The 27844-nt window shown below is 39.0% G+C and overlaps 1 protein-coding gene across 4 annotated transcripts; it reads left to right on the top strand.

Moving 5' to 3' along the window:
• Positions 1 to 13: 13 nt before the first annotated feature.
• Positions 14 to 27844, top strand: LYRM7 (LYR motif containing 7). 4 transcript variants are annotated; one of them, XR_648466.3, is made up of 6 exons: positions 14 to 275; positions 560 to 648; positions 9303 to 9375; positions 11605 to 11675; positions 15190 to 15271; positions 27489 to 27844. XR_648466.3 is itself a non-coding variant. In XM_003900076.2 (5 exons), exons 1-5 carry the CDS (start codon positions 258 to 260, stop codon positions 27557 to 27559), a joined length of 315 nt encoding a protein of 104 aa, XP_003900125.1. In that variant the 5' UTR covers positions 14 to 257; the 3' UTR covers positions 27560 to 27844. The 4 variants fall into 4 exon arrangements, 2 of the variants coding, with proteins under 2 accessions (XP_003900125.1, XP_009207291.1); XR_002522730.2 differs by lacking the exon at positions 14 to 275 and adding an exon at positions 419 to 441; XM_003900076.2 differs by lacking the exon at positions 560 to 648.

A 27844-nucleotide genomic window follows, 5' to 3' on the forward strand; every position in this document is an offset into this window, starting at 1 on the left:
TAATTAGGCTCTGGGACTCCTCGCGATTTTACCAGTGCCCATCCGTTTAGCAAATGGCTTTGGGAAACGCCCGTTTAGCAAACGCCTTCTCCGTCCTTTGTAGGAGGGCGGGGCTAAAAGGGAGATGCTGTCTGGTGATTGGTTGTGGCGCGTTAGTAACGGGGCTACAGGGAGTTGGACAGTTCAGTCTTTGATTGGTTGCTGAGAGGCGGGGCTAGTCTACTGCTCCGGAGGTAGCGGCCGCGGTGAGGAGAGCCATGGCCCAGGCAGCCAAGGTGACGGGGCCCGGGAAGGGGTGGGTACGGTGCCGTCGGGGAGGGTGTGTTCGCGGCCTTGAGAAAACTCTCTGGAGTCTCTGGAGGCTGGGGCTCCGGACCCTTTTCGGAGGATGTGGCTGTTACCCCAGAGAAGCCAGATGACCAACTCCGAGGGTTTGTGCAGGTGCGGAGGAGAGCGGGAGGCACCAGTGTGGTTCCTACTTCTTGGTACTAACTTGGTACGCAGTGTTTATCCATGATACAAATCCGCGACTTGAGTTCTGCCCTCTTTTCATCTTCAGACCGAGTGTTTGTCTGAGGGACCGATTTCACATCCCTGGGAAGTATAGGAGACGCCAGAGGCTGACCTGAGCAACAGCAGTTCAATGAGGTGAAAAGTTTATTCGGATAAACAGAAGGTGCACAAAAGTCTAGCAGCCAAGGAAACCGAACCCCAACAAAATTACTTGTCAAAAGTAACATAGCAAGACAGAGCAGGGCCTGGTGAGACCTGAGCTCACTGAATGAGCTTGGGATGTGGTGGCTGTGCTCCAATCATCTCTCTGAGTACCTACCTGGTCTCAGATTCATTTCTCACACCCAAGCATGATGCACGTTCCTGCCCAGCGCACAATTCTCATTGGCAGCCATCCTTTAACGTTTAACATCAGCATGGCCAATTGGGATCTGTAGTTGTCACTGCCTGAAACATAAACATGGGGAAATGGCCTGTTATAATATGGTGAAGTTAAGCAGTTTAGGGAACCACCAAGCAGCCCTCGTGTACTTTTGTACATAATGTCACAGGACCAATAGAAACAGAATTGCTCAGGGTTATTCATTCAAAAATTTCTTTGAATATCCATAATAGCTATTATTATAGCCAACAACCAGCAGGCTATATTATCTAAGCATAGTGGATGCAGCAATAAGCTGAACATCCTTGCCTTCATAAAGAAATCTAGCAGGTGGGGAGACCTTAAACAGTTATTTAATTACAGTTGCAATAAATGCTGTGATCTGAAACTACAGTGTTTTGTGAGCATATAACTAGGATTTCACATAAGATCTCTCAAGGGGCTGGGTGCAGTGGCTTACACCTGTAATCCCAGCACTTTGGAAGGCCGAGGCGGGAGGATCACATGAGGTCAAGAATTTGAGACCAGCCTCGGCAACATGGTGAAACCCCATCTCTACCAAAGATACAAAAATTAGCTGGGCATAGTGGCGGGTGCCTGTAATCCCGCTACTCGGGAGGCTGAGGCACAAGAATTTCTTGAACCTGGGAGGTGGAGGTTGCAGTGAGCCGAGACTGCACCACTACACTCTAGCCTGGGTGACAGAGCAAGACTTCACCTCAAAAAATAAGTAAATAATCTCTCAAGGAAGTTCAGACCTGACGTTTGATTAGAAATTAGCTAGAGTAGAGTAAAAAGCATTCCAGAAAGGGCAACTAGCACATGAAAAATCCTTGAAGTGGGGATTTCGTTGGAAAACTTGGATACAAATGAAATTAAGTAGGATTCATTCTAAAAACACTTTTGGTAGAGCCTACAATGTATAGAAGGCACTTATGCTACATGTGGGAAGATACAAAGGTGACCAATCCAACAAGGGTGACAACGAGACCCTATGTCCAAAAAAAAAAAAAAGAAGAAAGTGAAACCTAGCACAGAAATTATAACCCTTAAAATTAATCCATTATTCAAGAAAATTGAGGCGAAAAGGCTGTTACTTGTCCAAGCTTACATTAAGTGACAATCTCAGATTCAAACTGATCTGACTGTAAAGAATCCACTTTTCATCTACACTGCCTAAATCTGTCCAATCAGTATAGGTAAATAAGGAAGAGAATACAGTCTGTGACCTGGCTTTCTGCATTTTAATAAAAGTTTATCTGCTGCAAGGTAATGTTAACTCCAATAGTGCTATGGCAATAATGATAACATTTTCTTACATTAGTCCTCTTAAAATAGGGATGCTAATTTGTTGTACTAATGGTGTACTTTAAATAGCATATAAAACCATTAGGTTTACTTACTTCTCATTTTTTAAATCCCATGCAACATATCTTCTCTGCTCTTGCAATATTACAGTCCCTGGGATTCTATGATGCTTGCAAAGTCCGTATTTTTACCAACAATCTCTTCAAGGCAATCCAGGCTTTTACTATCAAGCACTCAGAATTATTCCAGCCTCTACACATTACTCAATCCAAAGCCACTTCCAGATTTTTAGATACAGGCATACCCAGGTGATGCTGCGGATTTGGTTCAAGGCCACAGCAACAAAGTGTATATTGAAGTAAAGCGAATAACCCATGTTTTTTGGTCCCAGTGCATATAAAAGTTATGTTTATACTATAATGTAGTCTATTAAGTGTGCAGTAGCATTATGTCTTTAGAAAGTACATATGTTGGCTGGGAAAGGTGGCTCATGCCTGTATCCCAGCCCTTTAGGAGGCCCAGGCGGGTGGATCACGAGGTCAGGTGTTTGAGACCAATCTGGCCAACACAGTGAAACCCTGTCTCTACTAAAAATACAAAAATTAGCTAGGCGAGGTGGCAGGCGCCTGTAGTCCCAGCTGCTTGAGAGACTGAGGCAGGAGAATGGCGTAAACCCAGGAGGCAGAGCTTGCAGTGAGCCAAGATCCGGCCACTGCACTCCAGCCTGGGAGACAGAGCGAGACTCCATCTCAAAAAATAAAAAAATAAAAAAATAAGGAAGTACATACCTTAAATAAATAATACTTTTTTTGCTACAAAATGCTAACAATTATTTGAGCTTTCAGAAAGTAATCTTTTTGCTGATGAAAGATCTTGTGTCGATGTTGATGACTGCTAATTGATCAGATTGGTGGTTGCTGAAAGTTAAGATGACTGTGACAGTTTCTTAAAATAAGACTACAGTAAAACTGACCACATTGATTGACTCTCTCACACACAAAAGATTTATCTGTAGCATGCAATGCTGTTTGATAGCATTTTACCCACAGTAGGGCGTCTTCCAAAATTGGATTCAGTCCTCTCAATCCCGGCCACTACTTTATCAACTGAGTTTATGTAATATTCTAAATCCTTTGTTGTTATTTCAACAATGTTTACAGCATCTTCACCAGGAGTGAAGTGATGTGAGTGATGATCTTCATAAACTCAAGAATCCACTTTCTTTGCTCATCCATAAGAAGCAGCTCCTCATGCATTTAAGTTTTATTGAGATTGCAGCAATTCAGTCACATCTTAAGGCTCCACTCCTTATCCTAGTTTCACTTGCACTTTCCACATATCTGCAGTTAATTCCTCCACTGAAGTCTTGAACCCCTCAAAGTCATCCATGAGTGTTCAGATAAGTTTCTTCCAAATGCCTGTTATTGTTGCTATGTTGACCTCCTCTCTTGAATTCTCTGAATGGCATCTAGAATGCTGAATCCTTCCCAGGAGGTTTTCAATTTACTTTGCCTAAATTCATCAGAGGAATCACTATCTATGGCAGCTATAGCCTTATGAGTCTTTTAAATAAGACTTAGAAGTCTGGCTCACGCCTCTAATCCCAACACTATCGGAGGCTGAGGTGGGCAGATTGCTTGAGTTCAGGAGTTCAAGACAAGCCTGGGCAACATGGCAAACCCGTCTCTACAAAAAGTAAAAAAATTAGCTCAACATGGTGGCATGCGCCTGTGTGCCCAGCAACTTTGGAGGCTGAGGTGGGAGGATCGCTTGAGCCCAGGAGATCGAGGCTTCAGTAAGCCATGATCGTACCACTGCACTCCAGCCTGGGTGACAGAACAAGGCCCTGTCTCAAAAAAAAGGACTTGAAAGCCAAAATTACTACTTGACCTTGACGTGTGGGGCTGCAAAATGGATGTTGTATTGGCAGTCATGAAAACAATATTAATTTCCTTTTACATCTCCATCAGAGCTCTTGGGTGATGATGTGTGTTGTCAGTGAGCAGTAATATTTTGAAAGGAATCTCTTTTTTTTTTTTTTTTTCTGAGCAGATCTCAACAGTGGGCTTAAAATATCAGTGAACCATGCTTTAAACAGATGTGCTTTGTTGATTTGTAGAGCACAGGTAGAGTAGATTTAACATAATTCTTAAGGGTCCTCGGATTTTTGGAATGACAAATTATCATTGACTTCAACTCAAAGTCACCAGCTGCATTAACTCTTTTTTTTTTTTTTTTTTGACGGAGTTTTGCTATTGTTGCCCAGGCTGGAGTGCAATAGCGCAATCTCGGCTCACCGCAACCTCCGCCTACCGGGTTCAAGCGATTCTCCTGCCTCAGCCTCCCGAGTAGCTGGAATTGCAGGCATATGCCACCATGCCCGGCTAATTTTGTATTTTTAGAAGAGATGGGGTTTCTCCATGTTGGTCAGGCTGGTCTCAAACTCCCGACCTCAGGTGATCTGCCTGCCTCGACCTCCCAAAGTGTTGGGATTATAGGCATGAGCCACTGTGCCCGGCCTTTTTTGGGTGTTTCTTTGTTTGTTTGTTTGTTTTGTTTTGTTTTGTTTCAGACAGGGTCTCACTGTGTCACCCAGCCTGGAGTGCAGTGGCGTCATCTTGGCTCGCCACAACCTCTGCCTCCCAAGCTCAAGAGATCCTCCCACCTCAGCCTCCTGAGTAGCTGGGACTACAAGCACCCTCCACAACACCTGGCTAATTTTTTTTATTTTTTGTAGAGACAGGGTTTGGCCATGTTGCCCAGGCTGTTTTTTTTGTTTTTTTGTTTTTTTGTTTTTTGAGACAATCTCACTCTGTTACCCAGACTGGAGTGCAGTGGCATGATCTCGGCTCACTGCAACCTCCACCTCCCAGGTTCAAGCAAGTCTCCTGCCTCAACCTCCCAAGTAGCTGGGATTACAGGTACCCACCACCACGCCCAGCTAATTTTTTATATTTTTTAGTAGAGACAGGGTTTCACCATGTTGGCCAGGCTGGTCTTGAACTCCTGAGCTCAAGCGATCCACCCCCATTAACTTCCCAAAGGGCTGAGATTACAGGGGTGAGCCACTGTATCCAGCCTGCATTAGCTTATTAAGAGCTAATTAAGCTCTTATTAATAAGGATATTTCACATTTTACTTCCCCGTTCATGAGTTAATAGACATTTAGGTTATTTCTGTTTTTTCACTATTATGAATAATACTACCATGAACATTAGCATACATGTTTTTGTGTGAACATATGTTTTCATTTGTCTTGAGTATATACCTAGTAGTAGAATTTCTGAGTCATGACTGTAGGTTTAACTTTTTTTAGCATCTGCCAAGCTGTTTCCCAAAGCAGCTGTACCATTTTAAATGCCAAACAGCAAAGTATAAGAGTTCATATTTTTTCGTGTCCTTGTCATCTCTTTTTATTGACTGTCTTTTTTACAGTAGCCATTCTACTGGGATGAAACGGTATCTCATTAAGGTTTAGGTTTTTATTTCCGGATGGCACATGACATTGAACATTTTTCCATGGCTTATTGGCCATTTATGGTTTTTTTGGGGGGGAGGAAATATCTATTCAAATCCTTTGACTGTTTTTATTTTTCTTAATTTTATTTTAGATTCAGAGAGTACATATGCAGGTTTATTACGTGGGTAAATTACATAATGGTGAGGTGTGGGCTTCTAGTGAACCCATCACCCAAATAATGAGTATTGTACCCAGTAGGTAATTTTTCCACCCTCAACCCCTTCCTATCCTCCTCCCTTTTGGAGTCTCCACTGTCTATTATTTCCATCGTTCTATCCATGTGTACCCATTGTTTAGCACCTACTTATAAGTGAGAATATGCAGTATTTGATTTTCTGTTTCTGAGTTATTTCATTTAGGATAATGGTCTCCAGCAGCTGCTGCAAAGAACATGATTTCATTCTTTTTTAGTATTCCATGGTGTATATATACCACATTTTCTCATTTGTGTCCTATAAAGCAAACAGCTGCCCTCAAAGTTCTATTAGCACCTAGTACTTTAACATCTTTGATGTTATTATTACTATAAAAATTACCCACAGCTGAGCCCTTTAAGTACCTTATATGATCACATTTTTTCCCAATTCTTCATCTTTAAATTAATAACTGCCTTTTTCAAATGATTACTTTTAAAAAATCCTTTAATAGATATCCTAGATATCTATTCCCAAATTCTAGGCAAAACCAGTCTACCAGTTTCATTTTTCCTAGCTATACCTTTTCTGGAGCAATTCAGTCTTTTGCTATAGTCCTGCCTAGTTGCTTTCTAGTCTGGCTGCACAAATGTTGACTAGCATTTGTCCTTCCCCATGGTCTTTTATTCTCCCATGTTAGACCACCTGTCTCCCGGGTTCCCATGTCTTTTCCTTTTGTGGTTCATTTCTTTATTTTGGTGGAGCATATTCTTCTGTAGCCTTCCAATAAAGTGTGTATGACAATAAGAGACTTTGCATTTCTGAAAATATGTATTTGCCCTTGTCTTTGAGTGATAGTGTATCTATGGTGTTCTAAAGCAGACATTTTTTCGAAACTTGAATATGTTATTCCATTGTCTTCTTACAGTAGTGCTATTTAGAAATCAGGTACCATTCTGATTTTTTCCATCCTTTACATGTGAACTGTTTTTTCTCTGAGATTTTTCTCATCAGCATCACACTGAACTTACATCATGCTGTGCTGTGTTATGAGTTTTATGTTGAGCATTTGATGGAACCCTTTCTATCTTGTAATTAATGTGCCTTACTTGGTGAAATTTTTTTTCTTCCGTTTTACCCAAATATTAAGTGAAAATTTTAAAATTTCTTCCCTTGCTTTTCTCTCTTCTCTCTTGTTGGCCCTTCTGCCAATCTAGCTGTTGGGCCTTCTCCCTTAATTTTCTTATCTTCCCTCTCCTCAATTTCTGTTTCTGAACTTTTATTCTACATCTGGGCAGTTTTTCACAACTTAACCCTTACTTTCACCTGTTTGATATCCAAGAGTTTTTGGGAGTTTTTGGAATGTTCCTTTTTAAATTTACTGTAGTTTTTCATTGATGTTATTCCATCTCTGCAATAACATGTTTCTGAGGAAGTCTTTTATGACTGCTTCGTTTTTGTTTTATTTTTAAGTTTTTTTGCTCTGTTTCTTACTTCTGTTTTCATGTCTGCCTTTGATGTAATAGGTTTTCTAATATATGTAAAACACTTAAAATAGTGTCTAGCACACAGTATGCTTAGTAAATGTCAGATGTTATTTGTAGAACAGACTGGAGGACAGGAGGGTGTGGTGGCAAAGTGACAAACCTTTATAAGTAGTCTAAGAGATGGGGAGTGCCTGAACGTAAGTGGTTTTGTTGATAGAGGATATAAGAAAGATTACAGAGACATTCCTAAAGTTTCCACAACAAGAGTAAGGTAGAATAAAAGGATGGCCTACAGATTTCTGGCTTCAGAAACTTGGTGGCCTCCAATAAGTAAAATAGAGAAGAGTAGAGGAAGAGAAATACTGAGAGAACAATATTGAGTACCTTTTTGGACTTGAGAGTGTGAAGTGACCTCAGCCTATCACTAAAGCCTCTTCACAATCTGTCTTTTACCAAAATGCCAGGCTCTTTTCTTTTCTTTTTTTTTTTTCAATATAGACTCAGAATATTCGTAAGTCTCAACATTTCACTTGTCTTTTATGAAACAGCAATTAGAAGGGCCAGGCGCAGTGGCTCACAGCTGTAATCCCAGCACTTTGGGAGGCCGAGGCGGGCAGACCACCAGGTCAGGAGTTCGAAACCAGCCCAGCCAACATGTGAAGCCCCATGTCTACTAAAGATACAAAAAATTAGCTGGGCGTGGTGGCACGCGCCTGTAATCTCAGCTACTTGGGAGGCTGAGGCAGGAGAATCGCTTGAACCTGGGAGGCGGAGGTTGCAGTGAGCCGAGATCGTGCCATTGCCCTCTAGCCTTGGTGACAAGGTGAGACTCCATCTCAAAAAAAAAAAGATAAAGAATAGCAATTAAATTTGTCTAAATTATCTAAAACATCTTCCTTCTGTGGCCTCTTTTAAGATGCAATAAATTCTTACTTTTGTGTATGTGTGTGTATGATATTAAGAGCAGATTAAAACTTCAAGAGGTTAAGAAAAATGAGAACAGATATATACCAGACTGGTAAAGTAGCAGACTGGTTTTTAGCATGAGGATTACTAACTTTTTAACCGTCCTTATATTGTTTTATTTATTTCAAATAACTTTGTATTATTTTTGTAAATAAGGCTAAAAATGTTTTTAATGTAGAGATAAATAATCAAAGGAAAGTTATTTTGGCAAGTCCTGGTTTTCACCAACTATTTTTGAAAATAATCTTTGAAACAAACAGAAAAGGAATACTGTTTAATCCTTGTAATATAATTTATGTAAAATGTGAAGTGTTTTCCTTTTGAGGTCTGAATTCTGATTTTCTTTTGCTTTTTCTTTTCTTTTCTTTTTTTTTTTTTTTGAGACAGGGTCTTGCTCTGTCACCCCGGCTGGAGTGTAGTAGTGCAGTCAGAGCTCATTGTAGCTTCAACTTCCTGCACTCAAGCAATCCTCCCACCTCAGGCGCCCAAGTAACTAGGACCACAGACCATCATGGCCTGATTAATTTTTAAAAAATATTTTGGCCGGGTGTGGTGGCTCACACCAATAATCCTAGCACTTTGGAGGCCGAGGCGGGTGGATCACTTGAAGTCAGGAGTTGGAGACCAGCCTGGACAACATGGTGAAACCTTGTCTCTACTAAAAATACAAAAATTAGCCGGGCTTGGTGGCAGGTGCCTGTAATCCCAGCTACTCGGGAGGCTGAGGCAGGAGAATCGCTTGAAACCAGGAGGCCGTGGTTGCGGTGAACCAAAATCATGCAAGATCATGCCACTGCACTCCAGCCTGGGCGACAGAGTGAGACTCCATGTCAAAAAAAATTTTTTTTTTTTGTAAGGATGGGGGTCTCACTATATCACCCAGGGTCTCGAACTTCTGGGCTCAAGCAGTCCTGCTACCTCAACTTCCCAAAGTACTGAGATTACAGGCGTGAGCCACTGTGCCAAGCCTTGAATTCTGATTTTCTTAACAGGTTTTACAGCTCTTTAAAACACTGCACAGAACCAGACAACAAGTTTTTAAGAATGATGTCAGAGCATTAGAAGGTAAGTATGTTCTGTTTTTTTTTTTTTTTTTTTTTTTTGAGACGGAGTCTCGCCCTGTCGCCCAGGCTGGAGTGCAGTGGCCGGATCTCAGCTCACTGCAAGCTCCGCCTCCCGGGTTCACGCCATTCTCCGGCCTCAGCCTCCCGAGTAGCTGGGACTACAGGCGCCCGCCACCTCGCCCGGCTAGTTTTTTGTATTTCTTAATAGAGACGGGGTTTCACCGTGTTAGCAAGGATGGTCTCGATCTCCTGACCTCGTGATCCGCCCGTCTCGGCCTCCCAAAGTGCTGGGATTACAGGCTTGAGCCACCGCACCCGGCCAAGTATGTTCTTTACCCTTTTGGAGCCAGTCTACTTTTTAGATGACTACTAATCTACCTGAGAAACCCTGTGTGGTCAAGACCCATCTTAGGGAATGACCTTCACTGCCTCTCCCTAATGTCTTTTTAAAAGATTAGCTTATATTACACTTATTTGAGGAATATCTACTTAAAGAAAAATTTTTAAAGATCAAGTCTTCATAAAGAGTGGGTCAGAAAAAAAGGCGAGGGACCAGAATTTCAGTGTTTATCATTGCTTGCCTTATATTCACGCCATTGAACTTTCTGTTACGTAATCAAATTTACACACTCTCTAGGGCCAGATATTACCACGTTGTTAATGTCTCATGTCAGTTTAAAAGAGCAGCTGTGAAAGAGAATCCATTCTAAATGATTCCAAATTCAGTATCTCCCTGTTTTAAGTAGTGTCTATCTTATCTGGAAGTCACAGGCTCTGAAATTTAGGTTCTGTGTTATTCATGTTGAGTTCCGCTCCTCATATATTTCTAAACCTCCTTAAGAGTGCACCTAGGTAAAGTGTCCCCACTATTTCCAGGGATTTAAGTTTTTGTAACTCATCAAAAATAATTTCTGAATGAATAAGATATATGTATTGTATTATATGTAGTTTACATGAATTCCTGATTTCATTCTTGTAACATCTCTGTGAGATAATCGCTATTATAATTCCTATTTTTACAAATGAGAAAATTGACAAAATGTGAAAATAGTTGTCCCACATCATACTTAGTAAGAGGTGACCTGGGATTTAGCCTAAGCAATCTGATTCAAAAGTCCAAACTCTAAACCACATTACATATTGAAATATATGCAACATAGGCAGGCTCAGTGGCTCACACCTGTAATCCCAGCACTTTGGGAGGCCGAGGCAGGCGGATTACTTGAGGATTAATTGAGGTCAGGGGTTAGAGACCAGCATGGCCAACATGGTGAAACCCTGCCTCTACTAAAAATACAAAAATTAGCCAGGCATGGTGGCACACACTTGTAATCCCTTGAGGCAGGAGAATTGCTTGAACCCAGAGGCAGAGGTTGCAGTGAGCCGAGATCACGCCACTGCACTCCAGCCTGGGCAACAAAGCAAGACTCCATCTGGGGAAAAAAAAAATATATATATATATATATATCATGTATATGTGTATATATGTATGTATATATACACACGCACAACATAGAAGGAAGTTTTTATAGTAATTATCAACATGGAATATTTTTGTTGCTTTAAATTTTTTAAGTGGAATAGTTATAAGAACAGCTAACAATTTGTTGCATATTTGCTAAGCACTTTGTATGGATTGTTCCATTAAATGCTCACAGCAGCACAATAAGGCCAGTGAGATTCTATCGAAGTATGCTGCTATAATGATATCAGACTCTCAGTGGTATATGTAAACAAAAGTTTTATTTGTCACTCACTTTATATGTCAGCCAAGACACTTAAAATTTTACATATATGTACACATATATCCTGTTTGCTGCCAATCTTTGTGTACGTGTGTTATGTAGTTTAACATACTTGTATATTGAATTTTACCATCTTAAAAAAGCATTTTAATAGAAATCCTTAGATTTGTAAAAATAAAACATTGAAGTAGATTTATTATAATTCAGTAGGTGTAGGTATACAAATGAATTTGAGAGTAAAAATCAGTGAAAGAAAAAATATTAGAGTGCCAAAGGTTTATAGTAGATTTACCTACAAACTTGTCACCCTGTCAAAAGCTCTCTGAGAGACTTCATTAATAATTTCTTGCTCTTATACTTTGTTTTTCATGAGGGCAATTTCTATACTAGAGAAGTAGCCATTCATATTAAATAACGTGTAAATTATTGAGATAAGAATTATAGATTACAAAAGCAAGTAACTATATGTATTTTTCTCCTTGTAGCAGCCAGAATAAAGATAAATGAAGAATTCAAAAATAATAAAAGTGAAACTTCTCCTAAGAAAATAGAAGAGGTACAGTAATTTTTTCAATTACAGTAAAACTTATACAATTATCTTGTCAAAGAGGAGATGATGAAGATAGAGGGATTATGTAAAATAAAAACTATTACTTGATAGTTAAGGCCATCACAACTGTAGATAACCTTCACTTACTTGGTATGGCTCACCTCCTCAGGGTCGTCTGCCAACACCAAAATACAGCAAGGTACACCATGAACAGAACATGGAAATAGCCATGGTGAAAGCCAGAGCAGCTGAACAAACCCAGGAACCTACATAAATTCTATCTTCACTTAAAGCAAGTGACTGAAACTAAAGAGAATCAGTGTTGTAGTAACTCAACTAGAGAAGTAAACTAATTTTTAAATATATATATTGATTAATTCATTTTAAAATAATAATTTCATTATATGTTAAAAATAACATAATATTTATGAAAAATAACTATTTAAAAAAATTTAGTTGGAAGAGTGGTACTGGTTTTTTTGTTTTTGTTTTTGTTTTTGTGGGTTTTTTTTGAGATAGAGTTTCGCTCTTGTTGCCCAGTTTGGAGTACAGTGGCATGATCCCAGCTCACTGCAACCTCCACCTCCGGGTTCAAGCAATTCTCCTGCCTCAGCCTCCCGAGTAGCTGGGATTACAGACCCATGCTACCACACCCAGCTAATTTTTGTAGTTTTAGTAGAGATGGGTTTCACCATGCTGGCCAGGCTGGTCTTGAACTCCTGACCACAGGTGATCCACCTGCCTCAGCCTCCCCACGTTCTGAGATTACAGGCATGAGCCACTGTGCCCAGCCCCCTGCAATATGTTTTTTAGGTTGAAGTATATGAAGAAAATTCAGCCTCACACAGATTTATAATTGGAAAAGAGTAGAACAGCCTTTTAGATCATTGTGATTTTTTCTTTTCTTTATTTTTTTTGGGTAGAGATGAGGTCTCGCTTTGTTGCACAGGCTGGTTTCAAACTCCTGGCTTAAGCAATCCTCCTGCCGTGGCCTCCCAAAGTTCTGGGATTACAGGCATAAGCCACATAATTCTGAATATTTTTTAATACTACACCTTGACATGTGGTAATTTCTTTTTTTTTTTTTTTTGAGACGGAGTCTCACTCTGTCACCCAGTTAAAGGTTAGTTTCAGTGTGCAACTCTGTTATCTGTCAGACCAATGGAATTTTTTGGAGAGGGGGGTTCCAAGATTCATGCAGACCACCTCCTCCTCATCTCCTCTGGGCCCCCCTAATCCCTTGTTCCTCAACTAGCCTTGTTTCCAGTCTTACATCTAGGACTTGGCTGAGGAGACCCATTATTTTCTCCTTCTCTGCCCTGTTAAGCCCCTTCCCAGGTGTCAGGACGTGAGGCTTTGCTCTCCCACAGCCCTATCCATGGCAGTTAATTCCAGCTCCCTCCTTTTGATGCTCAGACCAAAAACCTTGGTGCTTTCTTGACTGCTTTTCTTGTCTCACACTTATACCAATCTGATAGCAAATCCTGTTGGCTTAAATCTCAAAATATTATTATATACAGAACTCAGCTACTTCTCATCCTCCCTGTCATTATCCCCGAGTCCAAGCCACCATCATCTCTCTTGTTACAACAGCCTCCTAATGGGCCTCCTGCTTTCAGCCTCACTCCCTACAGCCTATTCTCAGTACTTTTAAAGACAGAATAAACCTTAAAAAAAGAAAAAAAAGGCATATCTCAGCACTCTACTACTCACAACCCCATGACTCTTCATCTCATTCAAGAAAAATCTAAAGTGCCTAACATGACCTACAAGACTGTCTGTGATCTGACCTTTGTTACCTTGCCACCTCAGCTTGAATCACACCCCCGTCACTCTTCCGATCTCAGCCCCTTCTTTGAGGGTCCTTGAATTTACCAAAAAAGTTTCCTCACTTAGGGTTTTTATGCTGTTGCCTCTTGGGATTTTCTCTCACATGCCCTCAAAGCTTCATTTAGGTAGACCAATGAACTTTAATTGATATTTCCCTGTGAATGGACTTTTTACCCATGCATGATTTTGTAACATCGTGCAGTGATGATTTAGAAAATACAGGTTCATTAAATACTACAGATCTTCCAGATGTTTTCATAGTTCATTATATATTTTAAAATTAAATCTATCAATACTAATATCCATCTCATCAGAAAAATCTTTAAGGCTGGGCACGGTGGCTCACACCTGTAATCCCAACACTTTTGGAGGCTGAAGTGGGAGGGTCGCTTGAGCCCAGGAGTTCAAGGCTGCAGTGAGTTATGATTACACCACTGCGCTCCAGCCTGGGTGACAAAGCAAGACCTTGTCTCAAAAACAAAGCAAGAAAAATATACTGAAGTATTGTGAAGCTGTCAAGCTTACCCTGGCAGATACGAGTTCTCCAGAATTCTGATATTTGCTTGAAAGCGTCAGTTTTGTCATCGTAGCAAATGCTGTCAGTTGTTTTCTTTGAAGTGACACACTCTCACACTCTTCTAAGAAAATGTCTGCCAAATAGCTAAGTCTGAATAATCTTAATTTGTCAGTGGTTCTGTCAAGTAAAAAATGGTATTTTGATGGAGAAAGCTCTACTGCTCACAACTCAAACCATGCAGAAGGCTGTAGTGTTTTGAAAGTAACTTTGACCTCATAGATCCCTGAAAGGGTCTCAGGGTCTCTCAAGTACATTATTATTTGATGAGGTCTGAAACTCAAAGAGGTGATTAACCCAAGGCCATATGCTTAATGATACCGCCAAAGTTGGAGTTCAAGTACTCTGAACATCTAACTCTTAAGATTCAACTGCCCTCCCAAAAATGTGCATTTTAAACATACTTAAAAATACACATTGTAACAAAAAATACTCTAAATCTGTTTTGGAAGAAAACATAGAATTGATAGATAAAAGTTAAAAATATATGCATATCTGAGCTTTCTATACTACTAGGAAAGGTTATAAAAAGTTAAAAATGGTACAGTAGTCCCCCTTTATCCTTGGGGGATACATTTTAAGATCCTCAGGGGATGCCTCAAATCTGTGATAGTACCAAATCCTATATACTATGTTTTTATTATATATACTTTTCTATGATAAAGTTTAATTTATAAATTAGACACAGTACTCTTGTGCTTTGGAGCCATTATTAAGTAAAATAAGAGTTACTTGAATATAAGCACTGCAGTGTGGCAACAGTCAATCTTGATAACCAAGATGGCTACTAAGTGACCACAGGTGGACAGTGTATACAACATGGATATGCTGGACAAATAAATGATTCACATCCCAGACAGGCTGGAGCAGATGGCATGAGATTTCATCATGCTACTCAGAGTGACATGTGATTAAAAACTTATACATTATTTATTTTGGGAATTTTCTATTTAATATTTTCAGACTGCAGTTGACCACGGGTAACTGAAACTGCAGATAAGGAGAAACTACTGTATTACCTGAAAAGAAATTATAGTAAAACTATCGTTTTCGAAAACAGTACATTCATATGAAACACCTAAAGGACTTATTCTATTTGTTTGGTTTTCTTAACAGCTAATGAAAATAGGTTCTGATGTTGAATTATTACTCAGAACATCTGTTATACAAGGTATTCACACAGACCAGAATACACTGAGTAAGTAGAATTAAAGAAAAATGGTTTAACTATACTGTGTTTTAAAATATTGAATAATTATAGCACATGTAATGCTGAGTGGTAAAACAGCTTGATTTTGCCAGGCAATGTGGTATATAGCATATATATTTTACAAGGTTATAGTCTATCATATTGAATTATGAAACTTTGTTTTACCACATTTGTTTCCTTTTAATTAATTTTTATTTTTTGTTTTTATCTTGTTATATTTCAAAACTAATTACAAAGACAGTACAACTATATATTTTTATCATATTTATTTACAGTTCTTAATTTTTCTGGCATTTATCACTTACCTAGACTATTTCTTTACCTTTTACTCTACAATGACTTTTGCTTTTCATTTTTTGGTTTTTTTGAGATGGAGTCTCACTCTGTCGCCCAGGCTGGAGTGCAGTGGTGCGATCTTGTGTCGCTGCAACCTCCACCTCCTGGGTTAAAGCATTTCTCATGCCTCAGCCTCCCAACCAGCTAGGACTACACCACCATGCCCATCTAATTTTTGTATTTTTAGTAGAAACAGGGTTTTACTATGTTGGCCAGGCTGGTCTCAAACTCCTAACCTTGGGTGATCCACCTGCCTCGGCCTCCCAAAGCACTGGGATTACATGCATGAGCCATCATGCACCTGGCCTATAATTAGTTATTTTAATTCAGAAGATTTAGGATTATAGGAAATGGAAATATAGTTGAGGATCCTCCATTGTACCTCAAGACTCCAGATAGTGCTTCAGCAAAATCTCATTTCACATAACATTTTGTTTTTATCCTCTAAAGTATCTTTGGGGACAGTAACAACAAAAAGATGACATTCAAAATTGTTGGCCAGGTGCAGTGGCTCATTCCTGTAATCCCAGCACTTTGGAAGGCCAAGGCAGGAGTCTCAGTTGAGCCCAGGAGTTCAAGACCAGCCTGGGCAACATGACAAAACTTCACCTCTACAAAAAATACAAAAGTTATCAGGATGCGGTGGTGCACACCTGTAGTTCCAGCTAGTAGGGAGGCTGTGGTGGGAGGGTCACTTGAGTCCAGGAGGTTGAGGCTTTAGTGAGCCGTGAGTATGCCACTGCAATCCAGCCTGGGTGACAGAGTAAGACCCTGCCTCAAAAAATATATATATTGAAAGGCTTTGTTTTTTAAGCAGACTATGGAAGTATAACACACAAACAAAAAAGTACTCAATTTTTAATTGTATAGCTCAGTGAATTTTCATAAAACGAAATACCCATGTAACTAACATGCACAACAAGCCACGTGTGAAAAAAAAATTGGCCTTTCTGATGGATATGTGGTAGTAACACATTGTGATTTTAATTTATATTTCTCTGGTAACTAATGAACTACAGGGACCTCTTCAGTTGTTTAGTGGACATTTGGATATTCCTTTTTATGAAGTGCCTGTTCGAGTCTTTTGTCCATTTTTCTAAGGGGTTATCTGCCTTTTTATTGTTGATTTAAAGGATTTCTTTATATGTTCTGAATATAGAAATTTGGTGGGTATATGTATTACAAGAATCTTTGACTTTGTGGCTTTCCTTTTCACTTTGGTAGTGTTATCTTTCTATGAGAAGTTCTTAATGTAGTCATATTTATGAATTTTTTAATAAATAGTGCTTTTTAATTCTATTAAAGAAATCTTTGCCTAGCTCAAGCAAGATCGTGAGGAGATTCCCCTATGCTTTCTTCCAAAAGCTTTACTGTAGGCTGGGCACAGTGGCTCACACTTGTAATCCCTGCACATTGGGAGGCCGAGGCAGGTAGATCACTTGAGGTCAGAAGTTCAAGATGAGCCTGGGCAACATGGTGAAACCCCGTTTTCCCTGAAAATACAAAAATTAGCCAGGCATGGTGGCGCATGCCTGTAATTCCAGCTACTCGGGAAGCTGAGGAAGGAGAATCACTTGAATGTGGGAGGCAGAGGCTGCAGTGAGTCAAGATGATACACTGTACAGCCTGGGCAACAGAGTGAGACTCCATCTCAAAAAAAAAAAAAAAGGTTGGGCGTGGTGGCTTACGCCTGTAATCCCAGCACTTTGGGAGGCCAAGGCGGGCAGATCACTAGGTCAGGAGATCGAGACCATCCTAGCTAACACGGTGAAACCCTGTCTCTGCTAAAAATAAAAAAAATTAGCCAGGCATGTTGGCGGGCGCCTGTAGTCCCAACTACTCAGGAGGCTGAGGCAGGAGAATGGCATGAACCTGGGAGGCAGAGCTTGCAGTGAGCCAAGATGGCACCACTGCACTGCAGCCTGGGTGACAGAGCAAGACTCCGTCTCAAAAAAAAAAAAAAAAAGCTGTATTGTTTGATCCTTTCCATTTGGTTGTTTATATCAACTAGAGTTGGTTTGTATATGGTATGAGATGTGGGGGGTCAAGATTTATTTTTTTACATGTGACTATCCAGTTGATCCAGCAACACTTATTGAAAAGACCACTCTTCCCCCTACTACTCTACAGGATCACCTTTGTCATAAAATCAAAGAACTATATAGGTGTGCATCTGTTTCTGGACTTTATAATCTCTTGAATCTGTTTTTCTGCCCTGCATCATATACTATAATGTCTTGATTATTACAGCCTTATAATAGATCTTCCTACCTGGTAGTATAAGTCCAAAGGGCTTTTAAAGTTACTTTTATTTAATGGGGACTTATCAGAAATTATTAGATCTTGGGCTGAGCACTGTGGTTCACCCCTATAATCACAGCACTTTGGGAGGCTGAGGTGGGCAAATCCCTTGAACTCAGGAGTTTGAGACTAGCCAGGGCAACATAGTGAAACCCTGTCTCTACCAGAAATACAAAAAATTCACCAGGCATGGTGATGTGCACCCATGGCCCCAGCTACTCAGGAGGCTGAGGTGGGAGGATCACTTGAGCCTGGGAGAGGATGTTGCAATAAGCCGAGATCACACCACCGCACTCCAGCCTGGGTGACAGAGCCAGACCCTCTCTCACAAAAAAAAAAAAAAAAAAAAAAAAGAAAAGAAAAAGAAATTATTAGATCTGAGTTATAGTTTTTGTCTTTTGTCTTGTTTTGTTTAGATGGAGTCTTGCTCTGTCTCTTAGGCTGGAGTGCAGTGGTGTGATCCTGTCTCACTGCAACCTCTGCCTCCCAGGTTCAAGCAATTCTCCTGCCTCAGCCTCCTGAGTAGCTGGGATTACAGGCGTGTACCACCACACCTGGCTAAGTTTTGTATTTTTAGTAGAGACGGGGTTTCACCATGTTGGTCAGTCTGTTTTCAAACTCCTGACCTCATGATCCACCTGCCTTGGCCTCCCAAAGAGCTGGGATTACAGGCATGAGCCGCTGCACCCAGGCTTTTTGAAACGAAGTTTCATTTTTATCACCTTGTGGGCTGGAGTGCAGTGGCATGATGTCAGCTCACTGCAACCTCCACCTCCCAGGTTCAAGTGATTCTCCTGCCTCAGCCCTCCAAGTAGCTGGGATTACAGGAGCTTGCCACCATGCCCAGCTAATTTTTGTATTTTCAGTAGAGACAAGGTTTCACCATGTTAGCCATACTGGTCTGGAACTCCTGATCTCAAGTGATCCACCTGCCTCGGCCTCCCAGAGTGCTGGGTTTACAGGTGTGAGCCACTGCACCTGGCTGATCCGAGTTATGTTTATAAGGGCAGAAAACACAGTTAATCCTAAATTTAAGATGTGTAGTCATCAGTTTTTATCTTAATAATGATCTTTAGAGTTTCTGTGTAGTATAGCCAACATTTTATACAGGTAATCACAGATATATATTATTTTTATCACATGAATAAAGTTTTAGGTTATTTTAAATAACTAAATTTAGTATCTATATTTCAAATGCCTTATTTTAGATATAACAGTATTGAATATTATTTAGATTTCTTTTTATCCTTTGGTTTTTTTGTATATTTTAATTTTCCCACAGAATTAAATATTTTGACTCTTTTATGAGTATTAATACATAGTGCCTTAATAATAGCCTCATTCTTTCTGTGTGTGTTTGTATATTTATACATATATATACACACACATATATACACACACACATATACACATATATACATATATACACACATATATACATATATGTAGACATATATATACATATATATGTATAGCTCCAAAATGTAAGAAATTTGATTCCTTAATCTCTCTTTCTAAAAGTTACTTTAAGCAAAATTCCTCCAAATATTTTAGCAGTGTCTAGTCTACACTGTCACATAGAAATGACCAGAATTAAAATTCTGCTTCTTGTTTAGAAAATCGAGAGTTGTGATTATGTGTTTCTAAAAAATATCATATAATGTCTCAAAATGAAAAATAATAGAAATCAAAAGTAATAAAATGAAACTTCATTTGGAAGATTAATCACCTTGTAGCATGAATTCTAAATCCATCTCTCTTTTTCTTCCATTCAAATAGTATCTACAGTGAAAAGTAAACATTGAATCCCAGCAGGAACTCCTTATCTTAAATAATTTCCCATTTTTTATTTTTTTAAAAAATCACTTCCAGACATCTCTCAAAAGGAGACATACAAATGACCAACAAGTATATGAAAAAATACTCAACATCAGTAATCACGGAAATGAAAATTAAAACCACAATTAAATATCATCTCACCCCAGATAGAATGACTGTTGTCAAAAGGACAAAAAATAACAAATTCTGACAAGGATATGGAGAAAGGAGAACTCTTATACACTATTGGTGGGAATGTAAATTAGGATAGCCATTATAGAAAACAGTATAGAGGGTCCTCAAAAACTAAAAATAGAACTATTGCATGATCTAGTAATTCCTCTACTGGATATATATCCAAAGGAAAGGAAATCACTGTATGCAGGAAATAGCTGCATTCTCATGTTTATCGTGGGCACTATTCACAATAGCCAAGATATGGAATCACCTAAGAATCCATTGACAGATGGATAAAGAAAATGTATATATACATATGTATATACATATACACACACACGCACACACACATATACACACACAATGGAATATTATTCAGCCATAAAAAGAAGGAAATCTTGTCATTTGTGACAACAAACATGAACCTGGAAGACATTATGTTAAGTGAAATAAGCCAGGCACAGAAAAACAAATATTGCATGTTCTCACTCATGTGGAACCTGAAAAAGTTCAACGTATAGCAACAGAGAGCAGGTAGTGGTTACTAAAGGCCAGGAAGGGTCAGAGGGGGATAGCTAGAGATTGGTTAATGGGTCCAAAATTACAATTAGCTAGGAGGAATAAGTTCTAGTGTTCTATAGCACTGTAGGGTAACTATAGTTAACAATTTATTGTATATTTTCAAATAGCTAGAAGAGCAAATTTTGAATATTCATAACAGAAATGATCAATAACATCATAAATATGCTAATTACCTTGATTTGATCATCACACATATACATGCATTGAGCTATCACTGTACCCCTTAAATATGCATATTTAGTATGTATCAATTAAAAATAATAAAAGGAATAACATTTACTTCCTTTATCCTTGCAGGTGAATTCAAGGTTCTTTATTACAAGCATAATTTCATCATTTGAAATAATTCCTTATTTTTAAAATCTTTAAAAATATTTTGGAAACTGTTTTTCTTTCCAAATATTTTCTACTCTTTCTTTTTTTTTGTATTACCTTACATGCATGAGTTTGTATAAATCATAATATTTTATTCATATCATTCATCATTGGTCTAGCATAGCCTTTAACTATGACTTAGAAAAATACTCAGGTTATTCATTATTCTATACTTGCTTTCTGTTTGATTATTGACATTTGTCAAAACCCTCTTTCTAATGTGGATATTAGTCACCTGGTTACAATGTTGGCCTTTGACAAACGTATATCATTCATACAAATTTTAAAGATGGTCCCAAGGAAACCCAAGACTTCAGGTCATTATTTTTTATGGTACTTAGTTTTTTAATAGGATCCATATTTTTTAACTTCCTCTCTGGCATATATGTAAGAAAAAATAGGGATGTACTTCTAAACGAATGATACAGTTAAAAAAACAAAAAGCTCCAAGAAGCTGTTCTTCAGATGTATTTTAAACTTCTGCCTTTTGGTTTATTTAGATTTGTCATTGTCTAAAACTATCTTATGGTTTGTGTTCTAAGACATGTTAATGTGACTCAACAAACATTGAATCGCTGTTATGCTAGATGTCAGGGATAGAACAGTGGGCAAGACAGATATGGTTCCTCTCCAGTGGAACTTAGAGTGCTGTGTAAAAGACAGACAATTAAATATACAGCTACAGTTCTTGCAATGCCATGATAGGAGGCAGAGATTGTTGAGGCACATAAGCAGAGCTACAGATCCAAACTTGATGAGCTAGGGACAGGTTCTTGGAAGAAAACACTTTTGTGTTACAGTTTCCCTAATTTGAAGTTATCATTTATATAATATACATAATGTGCTTGAAATATTTAGAAGTGTTTCTAGAACTTCAGTGTGAAATATTTTAATGTCCTTTAAATTATTTGGATTCAAAATATCTCTATGATTATCACACTATTATAAACTATGCTATCCATAATAACGTATTTTAAATTTTTTACCTAAATTTGTATTTTGGTCCAAAATTGAGATAAAGGCTTTATTTCAAGGAATTGCTTTTTGGCCGGGTGCGGTGGCTCACACCTGTAATCCCAGCACTTTGGGAGGCCGAGGCAGGTGAATCAACCGAGGTCAGAAGTTTGAGACCAGCCTGATCAGCATGGAGAAAGCTCATCTCTACTAAAAATACAAAATTAGCCGGGTGTGATGGCACGTGCCTGTAATCCCAGCTACTCAGGAGGCTGAGGCAGGAGAATCGCTTGAGCCCAGGAGGCGGAGGTTGCAGTGAGCCGAGATTGCACCATTGCACTCCAGCCTGGGCAACAAGAGCAAAACTCCATCTCAAAAAAAAAAAAAAAAAGAAAGAAATTGCTTTTTATTGATATATTTAATATGACCAGAGTAGATAAGGTGTTTCAGGGGCCTAATGTACAGGAAATAAACCATGATTTCAATGCAGTTCGTTTTTAAAGATCTGGCAACATCAATAAACTAAGGCTGTTATAGTACTCAGTATCTAATGCGGAAAGCAAAGTCAGGGATTTTCTAGTCAATAAGACAAAATTATAATGAAACCAGTATACAGCATAGAAATATACTTGGAGTACATTTGACCTAATTAAAGTGTTAACAGTTAATGAATACAGAAGAATTCAGTTGTAGAATATCTTTTGATGCCAAAGATTATCCAATAAGGTGAATTGGGTAAAGAAATAGAATAGTGGATATTTGACAGGTTTTCTGGTGATTTACTACTCTTTGAATAACCCTGCTTTGTTTCAAGAATTTCCATCTGCCTGAATTCTAAATCCCTAAGACAGAACCTAGGAAATTTAAGTTCCTCAGTTTCCTTTGTAGCTCAGGCACAGGCGTTTGATTAGGTGAAGCACACTCACTTGTTTTCAGCACAGAATCAGTTTTGCTGGCAGGAGTAGCATCACTGGTTTCAGGATCAAGTTCCTCATGGAGAAGAGAAGTAGCATTGGTATGGTGGCAAGAGCAGACATAATAAGGTTGAGTTTCTGGCAACATCCGAAGTATAGCATCTTGTGTTCCATGAGGGTAAAAATGGCGGCATTTTCTTCTGGCACCCCACGAGAGAGCAGCAGTTTTAATCATTAGCCTATTTCTGTGGTATGGCTTTGGTCATTGTTCCTGGAAGCTTAGTCTCAAGCCTGCCTGGTTCTTGACAATTTGAAACAACCTGTTTAATGCCTTTTCAGCTTCTAAGCAGCCAGAGGCTGCTTCTGTGACTAGTAACCAAGACCAAAAGTTAAAGCTTTTATAGTCCACTTCCTGGTGATATGAGTTAGGCAAAATAAAATTGGCTGGGTACGGTGGCTCATGCCTGTTATCCCAGCACTTTGGGAGGCTGAGGGGGGCAGATCACTGAGGTCAGGAGTTCGAGACCAGCCCCCTGGCCAACATGGTGAAACCCCGTCTCTACTGAAAAATACGAAAATTAGCCGGGCATGGTGGTGGGCACCTGTAATCTCAGCTACTTGGAAGGATGAGGCAGGAGAATCGCTTGAACCTGGAAGGCGGAGGTTGCAGTGAGCCGAGATCACAGCCACTGCACTCCAGCCTGGGCAACAGACAGAGCGAGGTTCCATCTCAAAAATAATAATAACAATAGTAATAATAATAAATAAAATTGAAAAAGAGGATGAATGCAGATTAAGCTAGCCCACAAAGTAGAGGTAGAAGTATTACTCTGCTAAAAGGCACGCATCTGTCTGCATCTTAGAGTCTAATTGATTAAGAGTCCCATAATTTAGAAAGCCTTGGAGAGTTAAAAATGCTAATTGTTCTTATCCACTAAAACTAAAGCCAATAATACAAGCAGGGGAGTTCTGAGCTGTAACATGAAATAAGATCGATGTCTCAAGACTTCTCATTCTTCCAGACAAAGATTAGATATGTGATTCATTTACTGACTGGAGCTTACTATTCTTCATTGCTTTAAGAAGTGGTCACTAAGGTAAGGGTTAGGGAGATGGGCAGAACGTAGAGGCTGCTACCAAAGGTTGACAGTCTTCATGCTTATTTTTCTGTGGCTACTTGTGCATGGAAGTGACTGGAAACCAATTTGAAGCTTATAAAGTTTTTGAGTGAATTTTATTACCAAGAAACCCCAGGCCTGGCTAACTCTTTTCACCTCTTAAGTCCACCCCTGGGTCCCTAAACTCCTATTACCAGGAAGTGGACTATGAAAGCTTTTAAAGCCCCAAAGAAGGGCATCTTCCCCAATATCTCCACCTTAGAACAATGAGGCTCAGTGGAACCTAATGGAAAAACTAGCACTGTAACCAAACATCCTTGATTTCAGTCTGGATGAGACCTTAGGGGACAGGTAGTGAGTGGATGTATTCTACAGATGGAAAGAAGGATGTATATGCATTTTGCATAGCCAAAGGCGGGGAGGTGCTTGTTGTCTCTCCGGTATCTATCCTCCTGTTCTCTCTCTCTCTTTTTTTTTTTTTTTTTGAGATAGAGTGTCCTGTCGCCCAGGCTGGAGTGCAGTGGCACGATCTCGACTCACTGCCACCTCTGCCTCCCGGGTTCAAGCGATTCTCATGCTTCACACCTCCTGAATAGCTGGGACTACAGCTTGGGCAATCCAACCGTGTTGGCCTCCTAAAGTACTAGGAGTATAGGTGTGAGCCACCGCACTTGGCTTCTCCTGTTCTTTTCTATTAACTGAAAAATTGTGTTCAGGGTGCAATGTACCAAGCAAAAAAAAAAAAAAAAAGTTATTTTCCAGACCCTGTGACACCTTTCTGGTCTATATAAACCCTGTCTATTGGGTGTTACTTCCGAGAAAGTCATTGTTTTCCTGTTTAAAAGGAATAGGCTGAGCTGGCACTCTCGTTTTGCTCTTTTCTCTTCTCTCTTCTTCACATCTGGAGTGCAGATGTGATATGACAGCACCAGTGAAGACAAAACCACTCATGTAAGGTAGCAGAATAGAAAGAGAGAAAGAGCCTGGGTCCTTAGTATCACTAAGGACAAGCATTAGCCCAGAACTGCCTTAATCTGTATTTCTTTTTTTTTTTTTTTTTCTGAGACGGAGTCTAGCTTTGTCACCCAGGCTGAAGTACAGTGGCGCGATCTCAGCTCACTGCAACCTCTGCCTTCCGGGTTCAAGCAGTTCTCCTGCCTCAACCTCCCTAGTAGCTGGTGCCTGCAACCATGCCCAGCTAATTTTTGTATTTTTAGTAGAGATGGGGTTTCACTGTGTTGGCCAGGCTGGTCTCGAACCCCTGACCTCGTGATCCACCCACCTCGGCCTCCCAAAGTGCTGGGATTACAAGCATGAGCCACCATGCCTGGCCTTTAATCTGTATTTCTTGATAATATGAGAAAAAATAAATCTCTTACTTATTTAAACCAGCTTGTTGGACTTCGGTTATTCAGAGCTGAACATACTCTAAAATGATATGGGTGTATTTAACCATTTATTTTTCCATTCTCCCATAAAAGTCTTGTTTCACTTTTGTAACTCATGACGTTATACTATAATTTGTTGTTTTTCTAGCTGTCTTTTCCATTAGATTGTGAGCTCCTCGAATCTGAAGAGACTATTATATATTCACCTTCATATCTTAATTTCTTGATGTAATGTCTAGCATGAAATAGCCACATATAGGTTTGATAAGTGAAACAAATTATTGCCATTTTTAACAAGTTAAAACGTACACTACAATTTATTCTCTGATGAAATCTCCATGGGTTTGGTAAAAGCAAGCGAGATATAAACAATTATTAAATAATAATTATTTAACTGCTTTTCATTTTAGTAAGCCAAATTTATCATCTGGCTAATAAGTTGGCTATTTTTAGTCAGACCAGTTCTTCTTTAATTAAGTGAAATATTCAGTTTGCCTTTTGGGTTGAATTTGTTTTAGCGTTGTCTTCTTTTTTTTTTTTTTTTTTTCTTTTTTTTTTTTTAGAGAGAGTCTCTGTCTCCTAGGCTGGAGTGCAGTAGCATAATTCTTGCTCACTGTAACCTCAAACTCCTGGGCTCAAGCAATCCTCCTGCTTCAGCCTCTTGAGCAGCTAGGAATACAGGTGTATACCACCATGCCCAATCTTCCCACCTCAGCTTCCCTCTTTTTTTTTCCTGAACTTCCTGAGAGTAAGTTGCAGACATAATGCCTATTTACCCCAAAATGAACATTTTAAAAATTATGGCAGCCCATTTGGGTCTAGATCTTCTGGAGAAATACTTTAGAGTATATTTCTTTAAGATCCTTCAATGTGTATTTCCTAAATATACAAGGACATTCTCTAACGTAACTGCAGTATAATGAGCAAAACCAGGGTATTAACATTGATGCAATGCTATCATTTAAATCTTTCCATTTGTCCTAATAATGTCTTTTATGGCAAAAGGAAAAAAAATTCCCTGTGGACCAGTATCCTATTGGGGATCACACATTGCATCTAGTCATCATGTCTCTTTAGTATCCTTATTCTAGAGCAGTCCTTCAGTCTTTCTTCGTCTTTCATGTCCATGATGTTTTGAAAAGTATAGGCAGGTTATTTTATAGAAGGTCGTGTGAGCATTTTTTGATTGATAGCTCATCTAGATTCAACTCTTCTGGAGAAAAGAAGAAGAAATCATGTATCTCCTCAAAAATTTGGAACTTTTTGTTTTTTTTTGTTTTTTTTTTTTGGGATGGACTCTCACTGTATCGCCCAGGCTGGAATGCAGTGGCACCATCTCAGCTCACTGCAACCTCTGCCTCCCATGTTCAAGCGATTCTTGTGCCTCAGCCTCCCAAGTAGCTGGACTACAGGCATGCACCACCACACCCAGCTGAATTTTTTTTTTTTTTTGTATTTTTAGTAGAGATGAGGTTTCACCATGTTAGTCAGGCTATTCTCCAACTCCAGACCTCAAATGATCATAGCGCCTTAGCCTCCCAAAGTTCTGGGATTACAGCCATGAGTCACCATGCCCAGCCAAAAATTTGTGTCTTAAGAGCTTTATCTTGACTCCAGCAAGATGTCTTACCTAGGACTCAACAGGTTTTTGTTGTTGTTTTATGGTATTTGTCAATGTGGGCACTATTGGCATTTTTGACAGGACAGTTCTTCACTATGCCAGACTGTCCTACACGTTACAGAAGGTTTAGCATCTCTGGCTCCTGCTCACTAACTTCCAGTAGCATTCTCCAGTTGATGTGAACACGCAAAACACCCTCTTTTAAGAACCATTGTTATATAAAATTTAGAATCTTTAAATTAGGAGACCAGTCTTGCTTTTCATATAGTAGATAGTATCAGCAAAATTTCCAATTGTTTTCATTATCAGTAATTGGTAATTAAATGGCCAATAATAGAAGTTTTAGGTGAATTCTCTTCAGTTATTTAATTTGCTATATTTAATAATAAAGGGTTAAGTGGATCATATATGTTTTTATATAATCTGAAATGAGAATGCTATTAATTCTAATTAGAGTCAAGGATGCCACCTTAGATATCAGCTGAAATAAAATATCCCTGTAAGATTTATCTTAAAATTAGATATTTTACTATTACAAATTTTAGGGGAAAATGAGTGTCCTTGCATTTAATTCTAATTTTAGTGATGTTAATTATTCTCTTTTTTTTTGTTTTCTTTCAGAACTGGTCCCTAGGAAAGACCTTCTTGTAGAAAATGTGCCATATTGTGATGCACCAACTCAGAAGCAATGAGTTTTCTAGAATACAACAAGTCTTTGCACTTTTTAACTTTAAAATCTACAACTCTGGCAAAAGTGCTGGAAATGCAGACATTTTTCTCTGAACTGACATATTGAAAATGAATGAATTACAGAATAGCTTCATATTTAAATTTCATGTTAAAAGGTCATTACTGAGAACTAAAGAACATAATTAAGTATTTCTAAAGGAAATTAGATAAGAAAACATTTCATTTTCATTGAAAATCAAATTTCATAAAGCAAAATAAACGCTTAGGGAGATATATTCACTCTTTGA

The sequence above is a fragment of the Papio anubis genome, chromosome 5 (assembly GCF_008728515.1).
Source record: "Papio anubis isolate 15944 chromosome 5, Panubis1.0, whole genome shotgun sequence".
Classification (NCBI taxonomy): domain Eukaryota; kingdom Metazoa; phylum Chordata; class Mammalia; order Primates; family Cercopithecidae; genus Papio; species Papio anubis.

Excerpts from the sequence above, each read along its gene's own strand:
- LYRM7 (XM_009209027.3), top strand. The coding sequence starts at position 389 with ATGTGGCTGTTACCCCAGAGAAGCCAGATGACCAACTCCGAGGGTTTG. Across the intron at positions 497-9,302 it reads TACTTCTTGGTACTAACTTG|GTTTTACAGCTCTTTAAAAC; the intron begins GTACGCAGTGTT and ends TTTTCTTAACAG. Across the intron at positions 11,676-15,189 it reads CTCCTAAGAAAATAGAAGAG|CTAATGAAAATAGGTTCTGA; the intron begins GTACAGTAATTT and ends TTTTCTTAACAG.